Source organism: Pseudochaenichthys georgianus, chromosome 5, assembly GCF_902827115.2.
Source record: "Pseudochaenichthys georgianus chromosome 5, fPseGeo1.2, whole genome shotgun sequence".
NCBI classification, from domain to species: domain Eukaryota; kingdom Metazoa; phylum Chordata; class Actinopteri; order Perciformes; family Channichthyidae; genus Pseudochaenichthys; species Pseudochaenichthys georgianus.
Genome location: NC_047507.1, coordinates 12,215,744 through 12,238,810, shown reverse-complemented (window position 1 = coordinate 12,238,810; position 23,067 = coordinate 12,215,744). Strand labels below are relative to the sequence as shown.

General features: G+C 41.3%; 1 protein-coding gene across 2 annotated transcripts in view; it reads left to right on the top strand.

The window, feature by feature from the left end:
* chchd6b (coiled-coil-helix-coiled-coil-helix domain containing 6b) overlaps window positions 1-16,295 on the top strand; it is a 71,561-nt gene extending 55,266 nt beyond the window's left edge. For both annotated transcript variants that reach the window (XM_034083354.2, XM_034083355.2), the window contains one exon: window positions 15,982-16,295. In XM_034083354.2, coding sequence (XP_033939245.1) covers window positions 15,982-16,005 — 24 coding nt within the window. In that variant the 3' untranslated portion in view covers window positions 16,006-16,295. The remainder of the gene's footprint in view (window positions 1-15,981) is intronic.
* The last annotated feature ends 6,772 nt before the right edge of the window (window positions 16,296-23,067 follow it).

The window sequence follows — 23,067 nt, the reverse complement described above, 5'->3', positions numbered from 1 at the left end:
TGTTCAAGTGTCAACAACAGATCAAATCCTCTTGGTGCGGATTTGTCTTTATTTGTCTTTATTAGGATCCCCATTAGCACTAGCATGAGCATTGGCTATTCTTCCTGGGGTCCTCACACACTCAAAACATACATAAACATACATACAACACAATTAAAACAAAACAAAACAGCTCATAAGTTCATGCAATTTACAGTGAAATAAAGTGATAACTAAAATGGTCATCCAATTATCACCATCCTAAGGCCAAACAAAAGTAAATACAAATAAGTGTACATAATAATATATGCATACATAGCCACAGGCACAGTTCAAATTTACTTTGTAATACTTAAATATCTTTTTAGCAACCTTTTGAAATGTACTTTTCCTGAATGATGTGAACCGGTAAAGAGTTCCAGCTGATCATGGCTCTGTACATGACTGTTTTCTGTCCCATATTTGATTTAGATTTGGGTAATACAAACCTTCCTTCTATTGTATGTCATGTTTGATAGTTATGTTGTGCATATTGCGCTATAAACCTTTGTGATAATATATCTGGTGAGTGAGTCACTGTAATATTTCTGACAAAATTCAATAAAATATAAGTTGACCATTTCAGTGTCTCCAGCATTTCAGTGACTCTGGTTCTGTAGGAGCACTGCAGTGCACATCGTGCTGCCTTATTTTGTGCTACTTGTAGTTTGTTTAAATCTTTTTCAGCAGCACTAGACCATATAACCAAACAATAATCAGGCTGAGACAGAACCAAAGCATCCAAAACTTGTCTACTGACATCCATAGGCAAATATTTTACAATTATTTTTACAAGTGACACACCCCTTCCCATTTTACATACAACATTATCAATTTGTTTAGACCAAGATAATTTATGATACAGGGTTATACCTAGCAATGTTGTCTCCTTGACCTGTTCAATTTCAATATGGTTTAAATGTAGTTGCAATTTTGGTTCACCTTTTAACTGATGATTTGATCCTATTAATAACGATTTTGTTTTTCCCGCATTAAGTACCAACTTATTATTTATGACCCACTCTGATATCAGTAGTAGATCTTTATTCATAACATTTGTCAACTCTCTTGTAGTTGATGCTGCATAATATATTGTTGAGTCATCTGCATACATTACAATTTTAGCTTTTTCTAACACTAATGGTAGGTCATTTGTAAAAATAGAAAATAAAAATGGTCCCAAACAACTACCCTGAGGTACTCCACAAGTGACTGTTTTCATCTTTGAGAGACTTCCATTAAAAAAAACAGTTTGACTTCGATTTGTCAGGTAACTTTCTAACCACTTCAGCGTTTCAAAATGAAAACCATATTGTTCCAGCTTGTGTAACAACAAAGAATGGTCAATGACATCAAAAGCAGAACTAAAATCGAGTAGTACTGCACCCACTAACTTTCTATTATCTAGTTCGCCCTTCCAGTCATCTGTCATTTGTGTTAAAGCGGTGCATGTGGAATGGCCAGGTCTGTAAGGGGGATTGAGGGGGGATTTTTGCCCACTGTCAACTTTGTTTTACTATTCCCCTTATATAATTTAAGTTGATTGAACAACTGAAAAAAATACTTTTACAGGCTCACTTCGGGCTCTGGGAACTTAGCATTCCTTTTATATTTCCACCACAAAAGGATTAATACAAAAAAGTAATAAGGGGCTTAATTCATCAATTGTAAGAATATGTTTCAATAAAGGTTTTGGTTACGTATGCAGTTATGATGGTGAACATTAATGCATTTGAGACAGGGATTGCACTATGCATCAGTGGTGGTCCTCTCTTTGAACATTGTCCAGAGTGTGTATATGGTCACGTCTTCTTACCTTGAGGACAAACAAAAGACTTACATTTTTTTTATATAAGTTGTACATCGATTTGTGTGAATGTGTGTTAAAAATAGCCATGTTTGGAGTGCATGGGTTGACAGATGGATCCTTCCGCGTTTAAGTGCTCTTCTCTCAATGTCACCTCCATCAGTTGTGTAATGTGTGTGCGTTCGGTGTTGCATTTCTATGTATGTGTGGCAGGATCTGTGCATCTTCCGTATCTCTGAATTCCCCCATCTTCAAAAACATTTCAGTTGACATTTTCCCACCAGCCATCTTCAACCACACACTAATTCACCAACTATTTTGCAGGGAGATGTTCTTTTCTAAATGTAATGTTTAGACGTCTATTATTCCCCATGAAAAATAGAGCCTATTTAAAAGTAAAGTCTTTCACTTTGCTATTTCCCCATCTGCCTGCCACACGAACACTAGCAACACAATATTAAGACTCCAAGTATTCATTCTGACCTGTTCACTTTGTGTCCAGGTGAAGACATTGATTGATAGGAAGTGGAATTCTGCTATTTCTACCTCAAAGAGGGGAGAAAAAAAGAGGGATGAGACTTTGCAGCAGGGATGAAAGAGCAATAGAGAGGCCTGTCAACCGAGGGAATGGATGGAGACTGATGAAAGAGAGGAAGAGTAGGGGGAGATAGAGTCTTAAGAGTGCCTGTCAGTGAAGAAGGGTTAATAGAAAAACTGTAAGAGAAAGATACAGTAGGAGTGAGTGGATGATGGAAGGAGTGTAGAGAGTATGTACGCAGAGTACAGGAGAGGGTTTCTCAGCGGGAGGTTTGAGGTGAAAGTATGGAAGAAAGAGGAGAGGACGATCTGTCACTCACTTACGTGGAAGAGAATAAAGAGACTGACATTTTAAACACACTTTTTGGATTGTAAAATATCGAGTAAATAATGAACAAGTGTGTATATGTATCTAAACAGTATATAAACTTATATGGCTATCTGGAGTTGCAGGCGGTGAACCCAAGTGTGAGACTTGACCTCTCTGCGAACACTAGTCTGATAACAGCCTGTCTGTTCAGCAACACACACACACACACACACACACACACACACACACACACACACACACACACACACACACACACACACACACACACACACATGCAACCACAACACATACACACACACACACACACACACACACACACACACACACACACACAGACGTACACACACATACAGTACATGCATATCTTTTTTCTTTGCTGTTTTTAATCTATACATGACTATTATTATTTAGATGACTTGCCACATTTCATACCATTACAGTGCTCTGGCATGGCATGTGAAAAGAGACACTGCCATGCGCCTGTATGTATGTATGTATTATATATTATATATCCACACATGGTGCCCTCACACATCACACTTCTCTGTCTCTTCATGTCTTTCCGTTCTTCCATCGCAACTCTCCTTCACATCCATCATCTCCAAGGCGACCACCCCATGAAAGCACAGGCCACATAAAGATTAGCTGTTCTCTCTCACTCCTCCCCCATCCTCCAACGTCTCTGTCTCTCTCTCTCTCTCTCTCTCTCTCTCTCTCTCTCTCTCTCATCCTCTCAAATCTTCCATGCTGCTACACTCCACTGACCACCATCTTTGTTGCATGAGATTGATTTGTAAATTGTGACAAAGGGACTCACTAGGCGAAGAAGACTGTGTTGTAAATCTGAAAATGGATTCATCATTATCATCTTCATTATTATATTGTTAGATGGGTTAGATGCTTAATCTCACTGACACTGTTTCATTTGGTCGTCAGGTTATGTGTGAAGGTATGTGAGGAGAACCATATTGTTTTGAAGAATAATATTACTCTCCCAGAGGGGGATAATCTAATGTCTGTGTGCAGTAGTGCAAAAATAATAATCAATGAAATAAGATGAATGAAATCGACAAGCACTTGGCATGGCAATGACATTACGTTGATGGAAGAGATAACTGGAAACAAAATCTGAATCTTTTAAAGATCAATCAGAACAGGAAATAATAAAATTGCTAAGGAAATGCATAACTTGTCATCCATCATACAGTGCTGCTAGAAAAAAGTGGCGTCCATCCATCTTAAAGATTTTCAGATACGTTACTGCATAAGTGACAACATTGGCCAGCTGGTCACACTGGTTGATCACCAAAGTCATCAGGATTCATTGCCTTTGTCACCGTGAAGATCACAATTTCATGGCAATCAATCCAATAGTTGTTGCAGTAGTAAAGATTTTTCAGTCTGGTGCAAAGTAGTGGACTGACGGACCATCACGAGGCCTAATAGATTATAGATTTTGCTCAAATTTGGTTGACAAATAGTGCACTTGACAGTCAAATACATGTTCTTACACTTGCTTAAAATGTCCATTTTAGCTATCAGATTATTTTTAAATTAAATGAATGACTTTACCTTATGCTTTAAAGCAATGCCTGTATCTTCAGTGGTTGATGGCTGATGATCCACGGCCGGGTAAATATCTGTCGCCACCGGCTTGAGCTTCAATATCAGGATACATGTATTTATTATCCTTGCAATAATGGAAGTAGTCATCAGATACTTGAAACTAGTACAACTAGTTCCTGAACAGCGTCCTTCAGATACTTCTATACAAGAGAGGGTGTTACGCAGTCACAAGATGCATGAATACTGGTTCATAGACGTATACAATAATAATAATAATAATGCATTTTATTTATGGGTGCCTTTCAAAGCTCTCAAGGACACCTTACAGAGCATAATTAAAAACAAGCAACAAAGAAGATCACACAGTAATACAAGACTTAAAAACAACAATCAGTTTAGAAAAATTATTAAGATACTGAATATGCCAGTTTAAAAGGTGTGTTTTCATATGCCTATCTCCATAGAGACTGAATCATCATGTTAATCGTTGTCACATACAGTGGGGAAAAAAAGTATTTAGTCAGCCACCAATTGTGCAAGTTCTCCCACTTAAAAAGACGAGAGAGGCCTGTAATTTCCATCCTAGGTACACTTCAACTATGAGAGACAGAATGGGGGAAAGAATCGAGGAAATCACATTGTAGGATTTTTAATGAATTAATTGGTAAAAATAAGTATTTGGTCACCTACAAACAAACAAGATGTCTGGCTCTCACAGACCTGTAACTTCTTCTTTAAGAGCCTCCTCTGTCCTCCACTTGTTAACTGTATTAATGGCACCTGTTTGAACTTGTTATCAGTATAAAAGACACCTGTCCACAACCTCAAACAGTCACACTCCAAACTCCACTATGGCCAAGACCAAAGAGCTGTCAAAGGACACCAGAAACAAAATTGTAGACCTGCACCAGGCTGGGAAGACTGAATCTGCAATAGGTAAGCAGCTTGGTGTGAAGAAATCAACTGTGGGAGCAATTATTAGAAAATGGAAGACATACAAGACCACTGATAATCTCCCTCGATCTGGGGGCTCCACGCAAGATCTCACCCCGTGGGGTCAAAATGATCACAAGAACGGTGAGCAAAAATCCCAGAACCACACGGGGGGGACCTAGTCAATGACCCGCAGAGAGCTGGGACCAAAGTAACAAAGGCTACCATCAGTAACACACTACGCCGCCAGGGACTCAAATCCTGCAGTGCCAGACGTGTCCCCGTGCTTAAGCCAGTACATGTCTAGGCCCCTCTGAAGTTTGCTAGAGAGCATTTAGATGATCCAGAAGAGGATTGGGAGAATGTCATATGGTCAGATGAAACCAAAATATAACTTTTGGTAAAAACTCAACTAGACGTGTTTGGGAGGAGAAAGAATGCTGAGTTGCATCCAAAGAACACCATACCTACTGTGAAACATGGGGGTGGAAACATAATGCTTTGGGGCTTGTTTTTCTGCAAAGGGACCAGGACGACTGATCCGTGTAAAGGAAAGAATGAATGGGGCCATGTATCGTGAGATTTTGAGTGACAACCTCCTTCCATCAGCAAGGGCATTGAAGATGAAACGTGGCTGGGTCTTTCAGCATGACAATGATCCCAAACACACCGCCCGGGCAACAAAGGAGTGGCTTCGTAAGAAGCATTTCAAGGTCCTGAAGTGGCCTAGCTAGTCTCCAGATCCCTTTCCATAGAAAATCTTTGGAGGGAGTTGAAAGTCTGTGTTGCCCAGCAACAGCCCCAAAACATCACTGCTCTAGAGGAGATCTGCATGGAGGAATGGGCCAAAATACCAGCAACAGTGTGTGAAAACCTTATGAAGACTTACAGAAAACGTTTGACCTCTGTCAACAAAGGGTATATAAGAAAGTATTGAGATGAACTTTTGTTATTGAAACCAAATACTTATTTTCCACCATCATTTGCAAATAAATTCTTAAAAATCAGACAATGTGATTTTCTGGATTTGTTTTTTCTCATTTTGTCTCTCATAGTTTGAGGTATAGCTAGGATGAAAAATTACAGGCCTCTCTCATATTTTTAAGTGGGAGAACTTTGTGGCTGACTAAATACTTTTTTGCCCCACTGTAGCTATCATATGCCTAAAACAGTCCTGATGCTCTTCCAGATAATCATACATGTCATGTACACAGTTACAGTTGGGGCCTTTGTTATCATGTGCTAACTCTGATATTGGAAGAGTACATTGAGTATTTTCCAAACAGCACCTAAATGCTTCTATACAGCAATAACTGACGCACCTGAACCTTTTACTGACCGACTAATTGAGTAGTAAGAATGACCAGCTGAGCAACATACAGACGTAAATCTTTAGTGAAGATATAACCAACTAGCCGACTGACTGATTAAATGGCGTCCTCCACTGATTGACTGTTGCCTGTCCTACTGACCGTGGTATCAGTGAATGTGTGGTGTTTATAAAGCAGACGTAGCCCCGGCCACTCTTTGAGTTGCTGATTGACATCCCTGCCTGGCAACTGTCTCCGTTCCTCCAGAGAGAGGCAGAGAACTCAGCGCTGTTAGCACTGAGCGGAGGAGACACTTATTGATTTTCTACTATTATTTTTGTTTTTCGCAGAGAAAATGCAAGTGAGCGAAGCGAGTGTGTTGTGTGTGAGTGTCTTCTTACATTTGATGCATATGTGTTTACATTCGGGGTGTGCTGTCTGTATCTTGTGCATTTCTTTATGACTGGGGAAGTGCGAACATACCGAGCATGTGTGAAGACTGTGCTGCTTTCTTCGCTACTTCCTCACACTGCTCACTAATTGGATGGAAACTGGCAGGTGGACCAGAACATGTGTTGGTGTGTCTATATGCTGTTTCACTGTTTTCTTCTCTGTGTGTTGAATCTAACCTCAGCAGACACTTCTCCATCTCAGCAAGGGTCAGTGAGAAATAATGAAGTGAAATAGAGTGGTAAGAGTTGGTTCCATCAAGTGAAGAAGTTTAGAAAAGCATCAGATGTAGAAACTACAAATCACATTGCGGTTATTTTGGACTTTACCATAACAATGCTGCCATATCATGCCTAGATGTTGTAGTGTGGTGCTTATTTTTTTTTTAGCACCTGATGTTTGATTTTGTTTTAAGGATTTTGGACTAGATGTATACATATTTTTTTGTATGTATTCAAATATTTTTTTATAATCAATTTGTATCAATCTTTTGTGGTGCAGTTTTTGATTGTTTCATGATCTTTAGCGTTAAGAGGCTACAGGTGTCAGTGTCTTCTTGTACCGAGGTTTCATGTGTTGTTCTAGTCTTAGGTGAGTGAAAAAGACACAACCACAGTTTCCATGTATCTCTACTATGAAGTATACAATGATCTATGTGTCATAGTCCTATCTCTGCATTTGAGCAGAACCACCTTCTCTCATCTTCAGCGTGTCATGCCCCGTTCACTCACTTGTTCACTTAAGACAGAAAACTGAATGCAAGATGCCTTCTTATTAATGGTAGTACAGGTCAAGCAGCTGATTAAACTTCTAAACAAGAAGTATTATTGCAGGGTCCTGTCCACAGCATCCATTTGATTTACTGCAAATGGGGTGTACCTGATATTAGAAATACACAGAAGCTCTTAGTGTAACGCAGTACAATTAAAACAGCACCACAAACAGCATCCCCAGAATGACCATAAAGTCAAATCAGCACCTCCTTAAAAGCAGTTTCAACAAAAGCGAACATCATAACCTTCACGAAGGAAGGATTTATCGTCTGTTAGATAAGACTGCATTAGCTGTAGCTTGGTGTACCTCATAAAACAGGGAACTGAGTGTACGTGTTCAATTCACTGCAGACCTTGAGCTTGAATATTTGGCTGCCCTCTCTGCCCAAGGTGTCATGCATAAAAAGCTTTCCTGTCTTTAAATTATCCAAGTGTGGATGGCGGTAGTCCAAACTTGGACCTAGGGCACCAAATTGAACTGCGTGTTCTGTGGGAGGTGCCGGGGGTCAGTTTCAAATTCAAGAACTACTTCATACACTATGCATATGAGGCGTAATGCCCCATCACACTGCTGTATATGAGTATGGCAATACTTACACACACACCGCCGCCAACACACACTCACAAGTGAATGCATCTGCACACATGTAAATGTGAGTATAAACTCACTGCACACACACACAGAGCCACTTTCACATATTTTCATGAACATATGCAGACACACACTGTCCCCCTTTATATCTCGGGACGTGAGTGGAACAGTAAAGCTAAATCCCCTTGTCACATTTGCCGCTCATCTCCAATTCAATGGCACAGGCTGCGTTGCCCTCGGATGCACTTGGCAAGTGAAGGGCTAACCTGCCCGCCAGCGTATCAACCTGCCAGCCGAGCACCGAGGTAGTTAGCATGCCAACTAGCCCATCCTGCAGCCACAAGCTAATGCTCCACTACCCCTGGTTCATTCTGTGTATCTCTCTATGACTGTGTGTTTGTATTTGTTTTCATGTAAGACGTGTTGAGTCATACCCTAGTAGACGGCTTTGTAAAACAGCTATCGGTGTTTTTAACACTACATCAACACGCAGACGCTTCTAAATGAATCACACCAACATCAACATCACTTCCAATCACTGTGTTGTACAATGTTTGGCCCTTTGGAAATACTTACCTCAGTTGAGGTTATTATTAATTTGTTGCAGAGACAATCAATTTGTCATTTTACATAGTTTCATAACGATTTCAACCATGTAACTGGCAAACAACCTTCAGTAACAATGAATACATTCATTTAAGGGCTAGAGGGATAAGGAGTTGATGGACTATTATTGATGTTACCAATTGTATTGATTTAGGGCTGGTGGTAGAAATACTTGAGGCTAGATTGAAATCTCAGTAACATCCCAAAGAAACATTAGAACCAGTGCTAAGCATGGGTGCTATTTAAATTTCGTTGTACCTGGTGCGATGACAATAAAGGAATTCTATTCTATTCTATTCTATGACAACAGTACAACGTACCAATAAGCAAGCAAAGAGCAGTAATATGCTCTTGGAATTTAAGATGGAATAGAAAAATATATCAAAAGCAGTTATATAAATGAACTGAAATGACTTCCACAGAGGAATTGACGAAGTGCCTTTCTAAGGCTGCGGCCCCACGAGGACGAAAACGGCTAAACGCATAGGATTAACGCAAACGCAATCGCAAACGGCTTCCGTCCACATGCAATAATTATCCGGATAGTGTCTGCCCACACGAGACCGCTCCGTTTAGCTCCAACCGCTGGAGAAGCTGCAGTACATATGCAGGAGCCTCTACGTGGCGCTGTAACTTCCTCCAGAAAAGCAGCGAAGAAGCATGGTTGTCATGGTTGCCCTTCTGTTTATTCTCCGCGGTGGGGGCCGAGGGAACCGGGCAGAGTTTTTCGCCAGTCAAGCGTGTATTAAAGTTGAAATCTTCCGGACAAAATTATAAAAGTGCCGGTCAAAGGTCTTCTTTGTTATTTATTGAGCTTTAAAACAAATGAATAACGACTCTATATAATATAATGATAAAATACACGGAGCCTCTCTTTTTCCTCCCTCTCTTCGGACAGCGCCAGTGTCTGTCTCATGCAGCAGCTCATCCAGTAATCAGTGACCCGGCCGACTGTAAAAATAAATATATTTATAACTAGTTTAGGGAGTTTGAGAGGTAATTAAAATAGCTAAGGGTGATGATCTGACTTGAAGTGTGTGTTTTGCTGCAGCGGGAGGAGCTGCAGGTGGGCAGAGCTGCGTGTCTCCGTCCTGTCAGATTAGACTTCACTCGCGAGAGAAAGATAAATAATCTGAATTCAGGATGCAGTTTACTTTGACGTGGGGGTGAGCAGCAGAGGTGGGGAGAGGCGGGGCTATTGTCTCATCATTATTGCTGTAGATGTTGCACAAACAACTGTAGCATGGTCAATAGCGTCCGGAGCACGATAGCAACTCTGCGATCCGCCATTGTTGTTGTTGTTGGTGGCGAAACACTTCAGCACTGGCGCGGGGTAAGCGGAGGTGAGCAGAAGAGGTGGGGAGAGGCGGGGCTATTGCGCAATCACTATCAGTGATCTGAAAATGTCCGTATAGGGCGCACACACGGAGCTGTTTGACCCCCCAGAGAGTGGCGTATGCATTTCTATCCACCTTGGGACCCGTTGTCGTTTCCTCAGTCATTTAGTGCCATATTCGGTCGTCCTCGTGTGGCCGAACGGTCTATATGACACTACACAGTAACGCAAACGACCGAATTCGTCCTCGTGGGGCCGCAGCCTAAAGGTGTGGTATGCTAGGCAATTTGTGTGGCTTACTGTGCTAATAAACCACTTAACACCTCCCCAGCCGCTTCTGTGATTCACTGTGTGTGTGTGTGTGTGTGTGTGTGTGTGTGTGTGTGTGTGTGTGTGTGCGTGCGTGTGTGTGTGTGTGTGTGTGTGTGTGTGTGTGTGTGTGTGTGTGTGTGTGTGTGTGTGTGTGTGTGTGTGTGTGTGTGTGTGTGTGTGTCCGTCGCTATATTACGTACAGGGCAGGGTTTCCGTTAGCCGGTAATTACGTCAAATGTCTGGTAATAATTAGGGAGGCTCCGATCGATCGGCCGCCGGTCATTATCGGCCGATATTCACTCTTAATAGTTTGATCGGTGCTCTCTATAAAGGCCGATCAGGAGAGCTGGATCTGATCGATATGGACATAAACGCGAGTGAAGTGTAACCGGAGCGAGAGAGAGATCAGATCAGCTGCTGAGTCTGACCGAGACACGCAGCTCTGCAGGATCACCTGAAGCCCCGCCCTCTGTTTAGCGAGCTGCATGAGAAACTGACGTGCTGTGCTCAGGAGAGAGAGAGGGAGGGAGAGGATCCGTTTCTCCCGTGTTATTATTCAAAGTTGATGTAAACTTCTGAATAATGTACGTTATCTACTACAAGTAGTTTGTTTGAATGTAATAATTATTTTGTTTGTGGAATCATTTATTGAAAAATGAATCTGAATTTTTCGATCTGTTACGATTATAAACTGAAGCAATATAAAAATGAGCCCGTGAACTGAGTTTTAAACTGAAGCATATCTGCTCATAGTCCGGTAATTACCTGCTAACGGAAACTCTGCTACACAACTATTATTATTATTGAAATATGACCGGTAAGTTTCAAATTAGTCCGGTAAAATAAATTCTGCCCGGACATTTGACCAGCGAGAAAAAATCCTAGCGGAAACCCTGGTACAGGGTACCCCTTGCCCGTCAGGCTTCTACGGGCTTCTACGGGCAGACCTTCATAATGCCTATTTTAAGGTTAATTTGGCCATTAAAATGCGTTTTGATGTCATTTTATGCGAGTAATGAGTTTGTATTACTGATTATTTGTGCAGTACATGTCCATGATGTTTAGTTTGCTAGTTATGATGAAGATTACTTCATGAATGTGTACACATTCATGGTTGCTAAGGTGGTTGCTATGGACGCTGCAACAGCTCCCAGACCACGTGATCAACAACAATGGCTGACCTTCATGTTATTCTCGGTGGAAAATGCCTATTTTAAGGTTCATTTGGCCATTAAAATGCGATTTGATGTCATTGTATGCGAGTAATGAGTTTTTATTTCTGATTATTTGTGCAGTACATGTACATGATGTTTAGTTTGCTAGTTATGACGAAGATTACTTCATGAATGCTAACGTTTTTTTGGTGGAAATGTGTTTTTTCACAGCAAAGTCCACCCTCTGTACTTGGACTTATTGGGAGAATCTAAAGGCAAAAACATCCCAAATATTCATTTAGGTCTTTATTGTAGACCTTTAGTGTTGCCGTCTGTGAGGAAAATACACAGGGCTCAGAGCCTCGTATTTTAAAATCTTTTTTTCCTTCTAATTTGTTATTCTTTTCAAAATAACACACTGTATTTACTCACCAATAACACACAATTATCCTTGCTTTTATTTATTGGTTTAATTCCATAATCTCTGTCTTTTTTGGCGTTCGTCAGGATCTGAATTTCAAATTAAAATAACCGGAAACAGACGTAGGCCTATAAGGTACATTTCGAGCATCATTGCGATTGTCAACATTTTTGAGTTTAGGATGGCCGAAGACACTACACTACCCATAATCCCACAACTATCGTTTAGGACTACAGTCCCCGTGATTACTCTTCAAGGTCTGGGATTGGATGTTGGAGTGGCAGTGCGCCAAGGTTACGCAGAGCATCAAACAGCTGTTTGAAATGGAACGAAACCACGCCAGACTATCCAAAACTGGAATCGAACGCCCCCCCCAGAACTACACACTACACTATTGTGTTTCGCAAAATGTTCTATGGGACGTCTCTACTGAACGTTTTCGTTTTTCCCACAATTAGAAGTTGCCAGTATTAAACACATTGGTGTTATCAAATGTAAAACATATAATTAATAAATGGGTGAAAATCGCTGTCCATAATGCGCAGCATTAATATATAGCATTAATATATACCCACATGACAGCTCATTGATACTTTGTAATTCTACTCCACTACAATTCAGAGGTTAACCTGGTATTTTTACTCCACTACACTTATTTGAGTTACTTTGCAGATTCTGATTAATGATGTGAAATATAAACAACCCTTAAATCAGACTTTAGTACACCTGAGTAAAATTCAGGGAAGGTGATTGTCAAGTGCCAACAATCAGGAGAGATATTTGATAGTTGGTGCTTGAGAAGACTAAACATGTATCTGCAATTGACATTAATGGAAACGAGTAAGTATATTAATTACTCGTTATTCTCTACTAATAGTTCATTAAAGACTGTATATTAGGGCTATTTTGCACATCCCTTTCAAGATTTTAAAGGTTTATTGATATCATATACACAACTACGGTGTAGTTATGCAATGAATGAAAAACTTGGGTCACAGTTCCCTCAACAGTGCATTACAAGACATCTATCAATATGTGTGTACCTCCACCATTAAACTGTCTATTCTGCACATTTCTTATTCTATCTACATACATAAGAGTATAATCCGTATGTATAATATCAGTTAAAATAAGTGCTTCAACATAGTTAACATTGCAGGAAAGCAATATATTAGACGTTAAGTACTTTGTCAGGCTTACTATTTATCTGTAGATAGATACCCCCAACGTTTTTTCTTATTTAAAAAGAAGATATTAATCTGTTATTTAATGTTTAAATAAAGGTTAATTCGTTTTTCTGTTTTACACCTCCTCCTATTAATATCTTTGTACATCGTGCACTAAACTGTTTTATTGTAGAGATCACTTATAGTATCTTCTTGATTTTTTATATTCTATATTTCTATCACAGACCTTCTACTTTCCCCTATGAAAGTATATGTACTCTTCATATTTTTTGTAATCAAATATAACACATAAAAACAATAATTCAATAACGTGCTTTAACCACTAGGCGGTGCACACAAGGTACACACAGACACTTGTATGTACAACATCTGAAGATGTGTAGTTTTATTCATGCTTTCACATAATTTTACAGCATATTGCTATACTATTTCAGACTCAGTATTTACATTCTTATATTCAAAATTCAATCCAATTCAAATCAGTAATATCTTTAAAAAGAAAGTCTTTTTATATCAGCTGTGCACCGTTATGGTGTAAATATAACCTATCTATGAATTATATCAAATGTAAAAGTCAGCCGAATTAGTGTTGATACTCACAGACGGCAACACTAAAGGTCTAAAATAAAGACCTAAATGAATATTTGAGATGTTTTTTGCCTTTAGATTCTCCCAATAAGTCCAAGTAACTTGACACAAAGTCACAGTGACTTTGCTGGGAAAAAACACATTTCCACCAAAAAAAACGTTATCATTCATGAAGTAATCTTCGTCATAACTAGCAAACTAAACATCATGTACATGTACTGCACAAATAATCAGAAATAAAAACTCTTACTCGCTATAATGACATCAAATCGCATTTTAATGGCCAAATGAACCTAAAATAGGCATTTTCCACCGAGAATAACATGAAGGTCAGCCATTGTTGTTGATCACTGGTCTGGGAGCTGTTGCAGCGTCCATAGCAACCACCTTAGCAACCATGAATGTGTACACATTCATGAAGTAATCTTCGTCATAACTAGCAAACTAAACATCATGTACATGTACTGCACAAATAATCAGTAATACAAACTCATTACTCGCATAAAATGACATCAAAACGCATTTTAATGGCCAAATTAACCTTAAAATAGGCATTATGAAGGTCTATGGGACGCCCTGCCCGTAGAAGCCTGGCGGTCAAGGGGTCCGCTGTCCGCAATGAAGGTCTACGGGACGCCCTGCCCGTAGAAGCCTGACGGGCAAGGGGTACCCTGTACGTAATATAGCGATGGGGAGGGGCCCTGACCGTCCGTCAATATATGACGGGATGGGAGTGAGAACGTGTTGCACACACACACACACACATAGCAACCACCTTAGCAACCATGAATGTGTACACATTCATGAAGTAATCTTCGTCATAACTAGCAAACTAAACATCATGTACATGTACTGCACAAATAATCAGAAATAAAAACTCATTACTCGCATAAAATGACATCAAAACGCATTTTAATGGCCAAATGAACCTTAAAATAGGCATTTCCCACCGAGAATAACACGAAGGTTGGCCATCGTTGTTGATCACGTGGTCTATGAAGGTCTATGGGACGCCCTGCCCGTAGAAGCCTGACGGTCAAAGGGGTCCGCTGTCCGCAATGAAGGTCTATGGGACGCCCTGCCCGTAGAAGCCTGACGGGCAAGGGTTACCCTGTACGTAATATAGCGACGGGGAGGGGCCCTGACCGTCCGTCAATATGTGACGGGATGGGAGTGAGAACGTGTGTGTGTGTGTGTGTGTGTGTGTGTGTGTGTGTGTGTGTGTGTGTGTGTGTGTGTGTGTTGTGTGTGTGTGTGTGTGTGTGTGTGTGGTGTGTGTGTGTGTGTGTGTGTGTGTGGTGTGTGTGTGTTGCCCCCTGCCGTCACACCCCCAATTTGATTAGCTACGCACCGACCACTGCCATGGCAGTGCAGCGCTAAGGCTCTGTGTGCATCAGTAGGCATACAGTATGTATTTTTCCATGTCTTACACTCAAGGATGTTGAGTTTTGCTCGTCCACATCAAAATAAAGCCACAAAAGTAAGCCAACAAAAGTAAGCCATGTCTCAAAAGGATATCTCTCACAATCAGAAAAAGAGCCCTAAGTCTGAACTAATGGCTTCAGGTTATTTGATACTTTTCTTAGATATTAAGCAGTTGTTTCTCCCTCTTTCCCTTTTTTCTCTTGTTTAAAACTTGGCATGTCAGTTACATAATTATAATTGATAGTCAATAATATCAAACAGATAACTAATAATGCAGATATGAGAGACTGCATTGAAAGTGTAACCTCAAATTTTACAACGAAGAGGATTTAGCTAGATAGTTCAATATGCATACCGTATATCTCTACTGTCAATATAAGACATGTTCTAAAAGTGAAAGGAAATTCTCTTTAGGCAAAAAGTTAGGTTTCAGAAGAATATGAAAAAACGCTCAGCTTTCCCTTGTAATATTTTGATATTTAATGGTTTCCTGTCATTTTTGGATATGTGCTGTGCGCCTTGTTTTTGTGTGAATCATTTGATTTCCCATGATGCATCCTGACTTTTTGTGGGTTTTCCTTTAATTGTTTCTCTTTTCTTCCCTCCGCCCCTGCCTACCTCCCTCCTTATTTCAGAGCTCACTGACCAATCACGGCTGAGAATCCCAAAGAAAGCAGGAGATGAAGAAGTAGAAGAAGAAGGAGAGAGCATATCAAGTCTGTCCATTTCTGTCCTTCCTCTGTCCATCCATCCATTTATTTATCTATCCACCATCACTGAATAACCTCCGCCTCTTTCCCACTCACTGTCCTTCTTGGTTTTTGAGTGTATTATCTTGACATGTCACTCCAGAGTGTATGATGTGCTGATTTATTGTCATGTTGCACCGGCACGTCCCTGCTGTCGCTAAAATAAATCCAAGTTATCCGGTGGTGATGAGACTGCACAATGTGTGTCTTCCTTTCATTTGTGTGTGCGTGTGTGTGTGCGCGTGTGGTGCGGATGGCTGTCTCTTGTCACGGCACGCTAATAATGCTTCCACCACTGCAAATGGGGTCGTGTGCACCCTTCTGACAGCGCTGTGCAGGCCCAGGGGCTTGATTGTGTGTCGTGCTCATGGTTTTCATTAAGTGAGAGAAGGGAAAAGAGAGTGAAGGGAATGAGGGATAAATTAAGTGGAGGACGGATGAACAGTGAAGTGTGTATGTTCTATATATATATATGTGTGTGTGTGTGTGCTGTGCTTTTTTCACCGTAGTGAACCCCGGAATGTACGCATTGTCACATAAAAGTGCTTGCCTGAATGCATGCACATGAGCAACCCACTGGACAGGCCATATTGTCCCTGCTAGCTGTGTTTCCATGGTGAAAGCAAGGGTTGGAGCTAGCAGCAAGGTGTGGAGGAACCTTCTAGATAACCCTGAAGGTCAGCTCTACTCTGTACTCACACTTAACCTGTGTGTGTGTGTGGGGTGTGTGTGTGTGTGGTGTGTGTGTGTGTGTGTGTGGGTGTGTGTGTGTGTGTGTGTGTGTGTGTGTGGTTGTGTGTGTGTGTGTGTGTGTGTGTGTGTTGGGTGTGTGTGTGTGTTGTGTGGTGTGTGGGTGTGTGTGTGTGTGTGTGTGTGTGTGTGTGGTGTGTGTGTGTGTGAAAATAAATATGCATTTTCACTTTTTCGCTTTTTCACACCCTCGGAGTGATAGAGGTTTGTAATTGGACACACACACAAACATGTTGCACACAGACACACGGCAGATACAAATAATGGACTTATAATATGCCCCTACTAGTTGTTCCTGGGTCTTAATACATGTTCACAGAAGTGTTAGCCAATGTGAAAGTAGCAGAGTGTATTTGTTAATGATGGCTGTTAGAAGAGATATATTGATCACAGTTTGACTCTCACTTGCCACCACGGCATCGATCCCCACACAGCATTCATAACGCCAAAGACAAATCCATAAAATATAGTGCTCTATTACACAAAACTGGTAAAGTGAAATACTGAGACCAATGAAATGGACTGGAGTGTGTGTCTGTGTGTGAGCTAGAGAACAGCTCCAAGCACAAACTCCACTTCCTCTCCAGGGATTAGGCAGCTCTAACCCAGCAGACATGATGCACATATCACCTATATTAAAAGCAACAGCATATTAGAGGTTTCAGCCGGCGACTCTCATATCGCTGCGCTCTCCCTGACATTTCTTTACAAATACCAGCCTCTATTCACTCTGTTATTGCCTTTTCCCATTCAGCAATTCTCTGATTAAACAAGCTCCTGAAAAGCCCCGGCACCGCTATCTTCCATTTGGCTTTTATTAGAAACCCACCGCTTTTAATTAAATTGGCTAAATTACAGAAATATCAGGGATATTTCACCAATATATGGGTTAAGAGAGCACAATGGGTGGAAAAAAGAGACGACTGGGCTTTATGAGATGTTTTGAATGGGTTTTGGTGCTGAAATTAGATAAACACAATCTTGATGGCGGGATTATGTTTGTTTTTTGAGGAAGCCGAGGTTTGTTGGATCTGAACGAGTCCCATCACTGAATGTGCGCTGCAGCAGAAAATCTCAGCGCCTGTAATTTCATTTTATTTTTTGTACAGAGTTTCTCAAAAACTGGATTTCACATATTCTCTTTATATTATCAACCCTGCACCTTCAGTGCCAAGCATTTATTTTTCCCGCCTTATTACTATGAAAGATTGGGGATTGAGGTTGCCTTGGTAACCGGTCTGGCTTTGATTGGGGGAGACAGCTTCATGGTGTGAGGTGAGAAGATGGCTGCTCTCGCCTCACAATGCGCCACTATCGATTTCCAGTCCTCGACAATTACTGGGCCCAGTTGACTTAAACGGGCTCCGGAAAATGTGCATAAAGCAGAGGTGGGTGTGTGTGTGTGTGTGTGTGTGTGTTGTTGTGTGTGTGTGTGTGTGTGTGTGTGTGTGGTTGTGTGGGGTGTGTGTGTGGTGTGTGTGTGTGTGGGTGTGTGTGGGTGTGTGTGTGTGTGTGGGTGTGTGTGTGTGTGTGTGTGTGTGGAGGAGAGACTAGAATCATGAATTATAATTCAAGTCTGTGATTACACTCGCTGATAACAAGTGGTTTAGCCGTGTGTGAATGTGTGTGTGTGAGAATCGCTGTTGTACTTTGTCGGTTTCTATGAGAAATAGTTTAAGTGTGTGTGTGTGTGTTGTGTGTGTGTGTGGTGTGTGGGTGTGTGTGGTGTGTGTGGTGGTGTGTGTGTGTGTGTGGTGTGTGTGTGTGTGTGGTGTGTGTGTGTGTGGTGTGTGTGTGGGTGTGTGTGTGTGTGTGTGGTGTTGCTGTAATGCTCTCTCTGCGTCACACATACAGTTTTCTTGCTTTGTTCCACTCTATTAAAGGTAGGGTAGTAGACAGATGAGAAACCAGCTCTAGTCAGTGTGCGAACTATACCACGGTCACCGGGGGAGCCGGGATTTTTTTTTTGCGGGGCCCCCCCCCCGCAAATGCTGATCCGTGCATTAATGCCACAGCACAGACATCGGCCTATTATCTAGAGAAAAATCTGTGCACACGGGGTGGTGCCACAGGTCTACATTTACATGAAACGTTCCCGATGGATCATGTTCATGTCAACAGATTTCACGAGCATGTATGGGCTACGCAAACTTCAATCAACTTGATAATAAGTAATCCACGGACCACCAATGTAACGTTTGACTGTTTAATTAAATCAACTTAAAAATGTCTCAAAAATGTGATCCACTCAATCACTGTTGGTGGCCGCCAGCCGGCGGCCGCGGGACCACACACCGCAGCAACTTCGCCCCCCCCCCCCCCGCCCCATCAGCAGGCAACAGCAAGGAGGAAGAGGAAGAACAGGTGTGCGTGGTGGTGTCATCATAGCCCATCATCATCATCTCTTCTTCACATCTCCTTGACCTCTACTATGGTAGTGTAGTCATCAAGTTAGCTTCCTTGGCCTCTTCTTATTGTGTTCTCTTCAGCCCCCAAGTTAACGTTAGCTGTCCAATTTAGCACAGCAATGACGTATAGCTCCCTCCTCTCTCGGTCTAGTTGTAGCAGCAGTCACAACGTACGATGTGCTACCACCAGCTACATTCGGTTGGTCTTCTTGATCCGGTTGTTTGGCCGTCTTTTAAAGAAATTGCCCAAGGTACGTTTTTTTTTTCTTTTCGACATGTCAGCAGCAGCAACAATGCCTGGTAAACATGCAGTGCCAACTAAACGAGCTTGTGAGTGAGTGGGTAGTGGGTGGAGCTGCGGGCAGCATACAAGCAGGCGACACTTTTTTCATGAATCATAAACTATAATTTTATTTCATTATTTTACACCTTTGAAAAAAAAACATGCCCAAAATGGAATTTATTTGGTCATCATATCAGTATTTTAGAGAGCTCCCCCCAAATTTCACAAACCATGTTCCCAGGGGAGCTCATGTCACCACTAGGGGAGCTATAGCTCCCCCTGCTCCCCTCCAGTTCGCACCCTGGCTCTAGTGCACTAGAATTTGAAAGTACGCAGCCGAAAAAAATCTGCCCCTTCCTTCCGACTTCCTTACAGAGCCCCTCCTCCAATAGCGGTGATGAAATTAATCGTTTCTACAATGCGATGCGGACGTGGACGATTCTGCATTGATGCAGTGACACAACATAATCGATTATAGCGCAGTGACGTTGCTTCCTGATTTACGGCCGCGGCTTTACAATAACGTTTTTTTCTCTGTCACTTTAATATCAAATCGGTCGGTGACGCAGAGATCAGGGAACAGACGTGACAGCGGCACAGCGACACCAAACACGGGGCAGTCTGCTTTATCCATCAACACAAGAACACCAGTCCAGAACCAACAGCAGAAGGACCCGCTCTGAATCAGTCCGTGTCGCTGCGGCTCAGAGACACAGGGATTTATGTTTTTTTTTTTAAATACTCGCGTTACAATCATGTCAGGTTTTTGGTGGATTTAGTTAAGTCTTGGATTGCAGAGTATGAATGTCCTCTTGCTATTTTCAGACGATATTATACGTGTGGAAAGCATAGGTGTAAAGTTTGTGAAGGCAGGAGGAAAAAGCTTCCGCGATCACCGTGTCCTCTCTTCCTCCAAACCCTGAAAATAATGAGTGACAGGCTGATAGTAACCTGATTATTATTCACTTAATCACTGATTGAGATATGAGGAAGCTAACTTTAATCTCCTACATTCATGGGATTTATGTAACAGTAAGACAGCGAATGTAAGTGTGCACCCACATGCAGTATTTTTGTTTTTATATGCTGTTGTAAATACTCCTGTTGTCTGCTGTGTTCAGACTCAAGTCCTGTGTGTGATGCCACATTCAGGACATTCAGAGTCCTTTTTTAACAGAAGACCGTGGCTAGAAGCTGCAGCTAGACTGCAGAAGCATTAGCTTTTTGTTTTTGAGGATGGAACAATTTCACACACAGATATAGGGAGGCTAGAGCTATACAATTGATTGATTTTGGTTTATAAATTAATGTCAAGACATTTATGTTATTGATTTCGAAGAACTTTCTAAATAATAAAAAGAGAGTTCATATGTATTTACTGCATGTATTCATTGATGAAAAAGAAGCCATGTGCAGTAATATAGACAATTTAGGATGCAACGCATTGGTATGAATCGTGATGCATTGGGATATCGAATCGAATCGGTGACAGGATAATCGTATCGAATCGTGAGACCAGTGAAGATGCACAGCCCTATCCTCCAACACACACGAACGCGCACATGACCAATGAGGGCACAAGATAAGTTTGTGTACATATGGAAGGCTGACAGGCAGGTAGGCCATCCAGTTATTTTAGCCGGGCCGGATTGATTGGTTGTGCTTTTTACCGCGCCACGGCTTCCACAGATGAAATGTTTTTATGTATTTATTGTCAAAGCATTTAATGTGTTCATTGCTATCGGGATGTTAAGAGCATTCCATGGAATATAACAAAAAGTGTTTCTGAAGTGAATTACCTACCCCACCTTTAAGTGCAGGTGTTTATTTGAAAAAAGATTCTTTCAGTTGTTGCCAGACCTCTGATACTTCTTGAAGCTCAAGCTGAAGACGAGTCTGACAGTCAGCCTAATGTATATGTTAGAGCATCCCTGCACCGTCTCCTTTGTTCCGCTCTTGAAACGCTGTTTGTCGGCTGTTCCTTCTCATCCAGCTGAAGAGGTGTCAGCAAATGAGAGGTGGTGTCAGGGCTTCTGACAAACCGCTGCCCTTTCTAAACACTTAATGGGGATCAATTCAAGGAAAGTTAGACACTTGTAGAATGCACATGCTGTCAGACGCACATTCCCACACATGCACCACAGACTTTTATTCGGAGTTCACGCACTGTTAGAGTTCTCTTCCCTACACTTTTCTCTCTCCCTCGCTGCTTCCCTCTCCTCCTTTCTTCTCTCTTCCCTCGGCCAACTTGGCATTGCATATGTGAGAAGTCGACAGTGAGCCTAATTGGATCTCCATCAATGACAGTCACCATTTTGTTTCTGCACGCAGCACACACTCACATGGAGCTCTGTAGCTAATTGAATAGTCTTTTATTAAACTGCGTTAATGTGAACTGTAACTGGCTGCTGGTGGATTGCATTAGACCCCCCACCACAATCACCAACCGTACACATAAACACACTCAGCTCTGTGAAGCAGGCGGGTGGGGGTGGGGGGGGTCTCAGCATGGAGGGAGGAAGAAGAAGAAGAAGAAGAGTAAAGAGGAAGAAAGTGAAAGTGAGAGGTAAGTGTTTCTGCACATGTATTGTAACTTTTGTGATTCACTGTGAGATGTGTAAAAGTTTTATATTCCGCCCTATCATAACAAATTGATAGTTAGTTTAAGTCTGTTCAGATGTATCAGTATGGTTACTCATCTGCAGAAGTTATTGGTTACATTATTAATTATCCATCCATCCATCTTCTCCCGCTTATCCGTGGTCGGGTCGCCGGGGTAGCAGTTCCAGCAGAGAGCCCCAAACTTTCTTTTCCCTGGCAACATCAACCAGCTCTGACTGGGGGATCCCAATTAATAATTATTAATTATATCAAATGTAAATCTAACCCTGATAATACAGACAACGAATGTTAAGTCTCAAAGCATTATGGGGATTATTAGTAACTGTAATACAAACCTTTGAAATGTCACACACTGATATCTCAACACCTAGACAAATCAAAGCAGAACTTTTGACATGAAAAGTTAATAGGAAAATATTTTTGTGTGTGAATTGATTTTGGTAAATCAACCTTTTAAGTTGTAAGCCAAGTGGCGGACACCTTTATCTTGCAGACTTGATCAGCAGTGAATCACATGTGTGTCAGAAGTTTGCCTTCCACACAACTCTGACCTACTTATTTGCACATTAGGTCAGAAGAAAGTGAGACACAGCTTCCTTTTACAAGACCTACATTTTCACTTATTCCATTCTCTTTTTCCTGTATGTTATGCAAAGTCACCATTAGTTTTGACATATATTAGAAGACATATTTATTTCTATTTTATATATTTTTGAATTTCACTGCTCTTCTATATCAAAGGAAAAGCCTGAAGAGATGAGACCAGAATTGGAAAAGTAAATAATGTTGAAAGTTGTTATTTTTAGAAGTGTTTGCTGATAAGGATGCATATTGTCTAACTGTGTCTAACACTTTTTTATAATGCAATGTATTAGCATCATAGTCTATTAAATCCCCTCCTTTTCACCC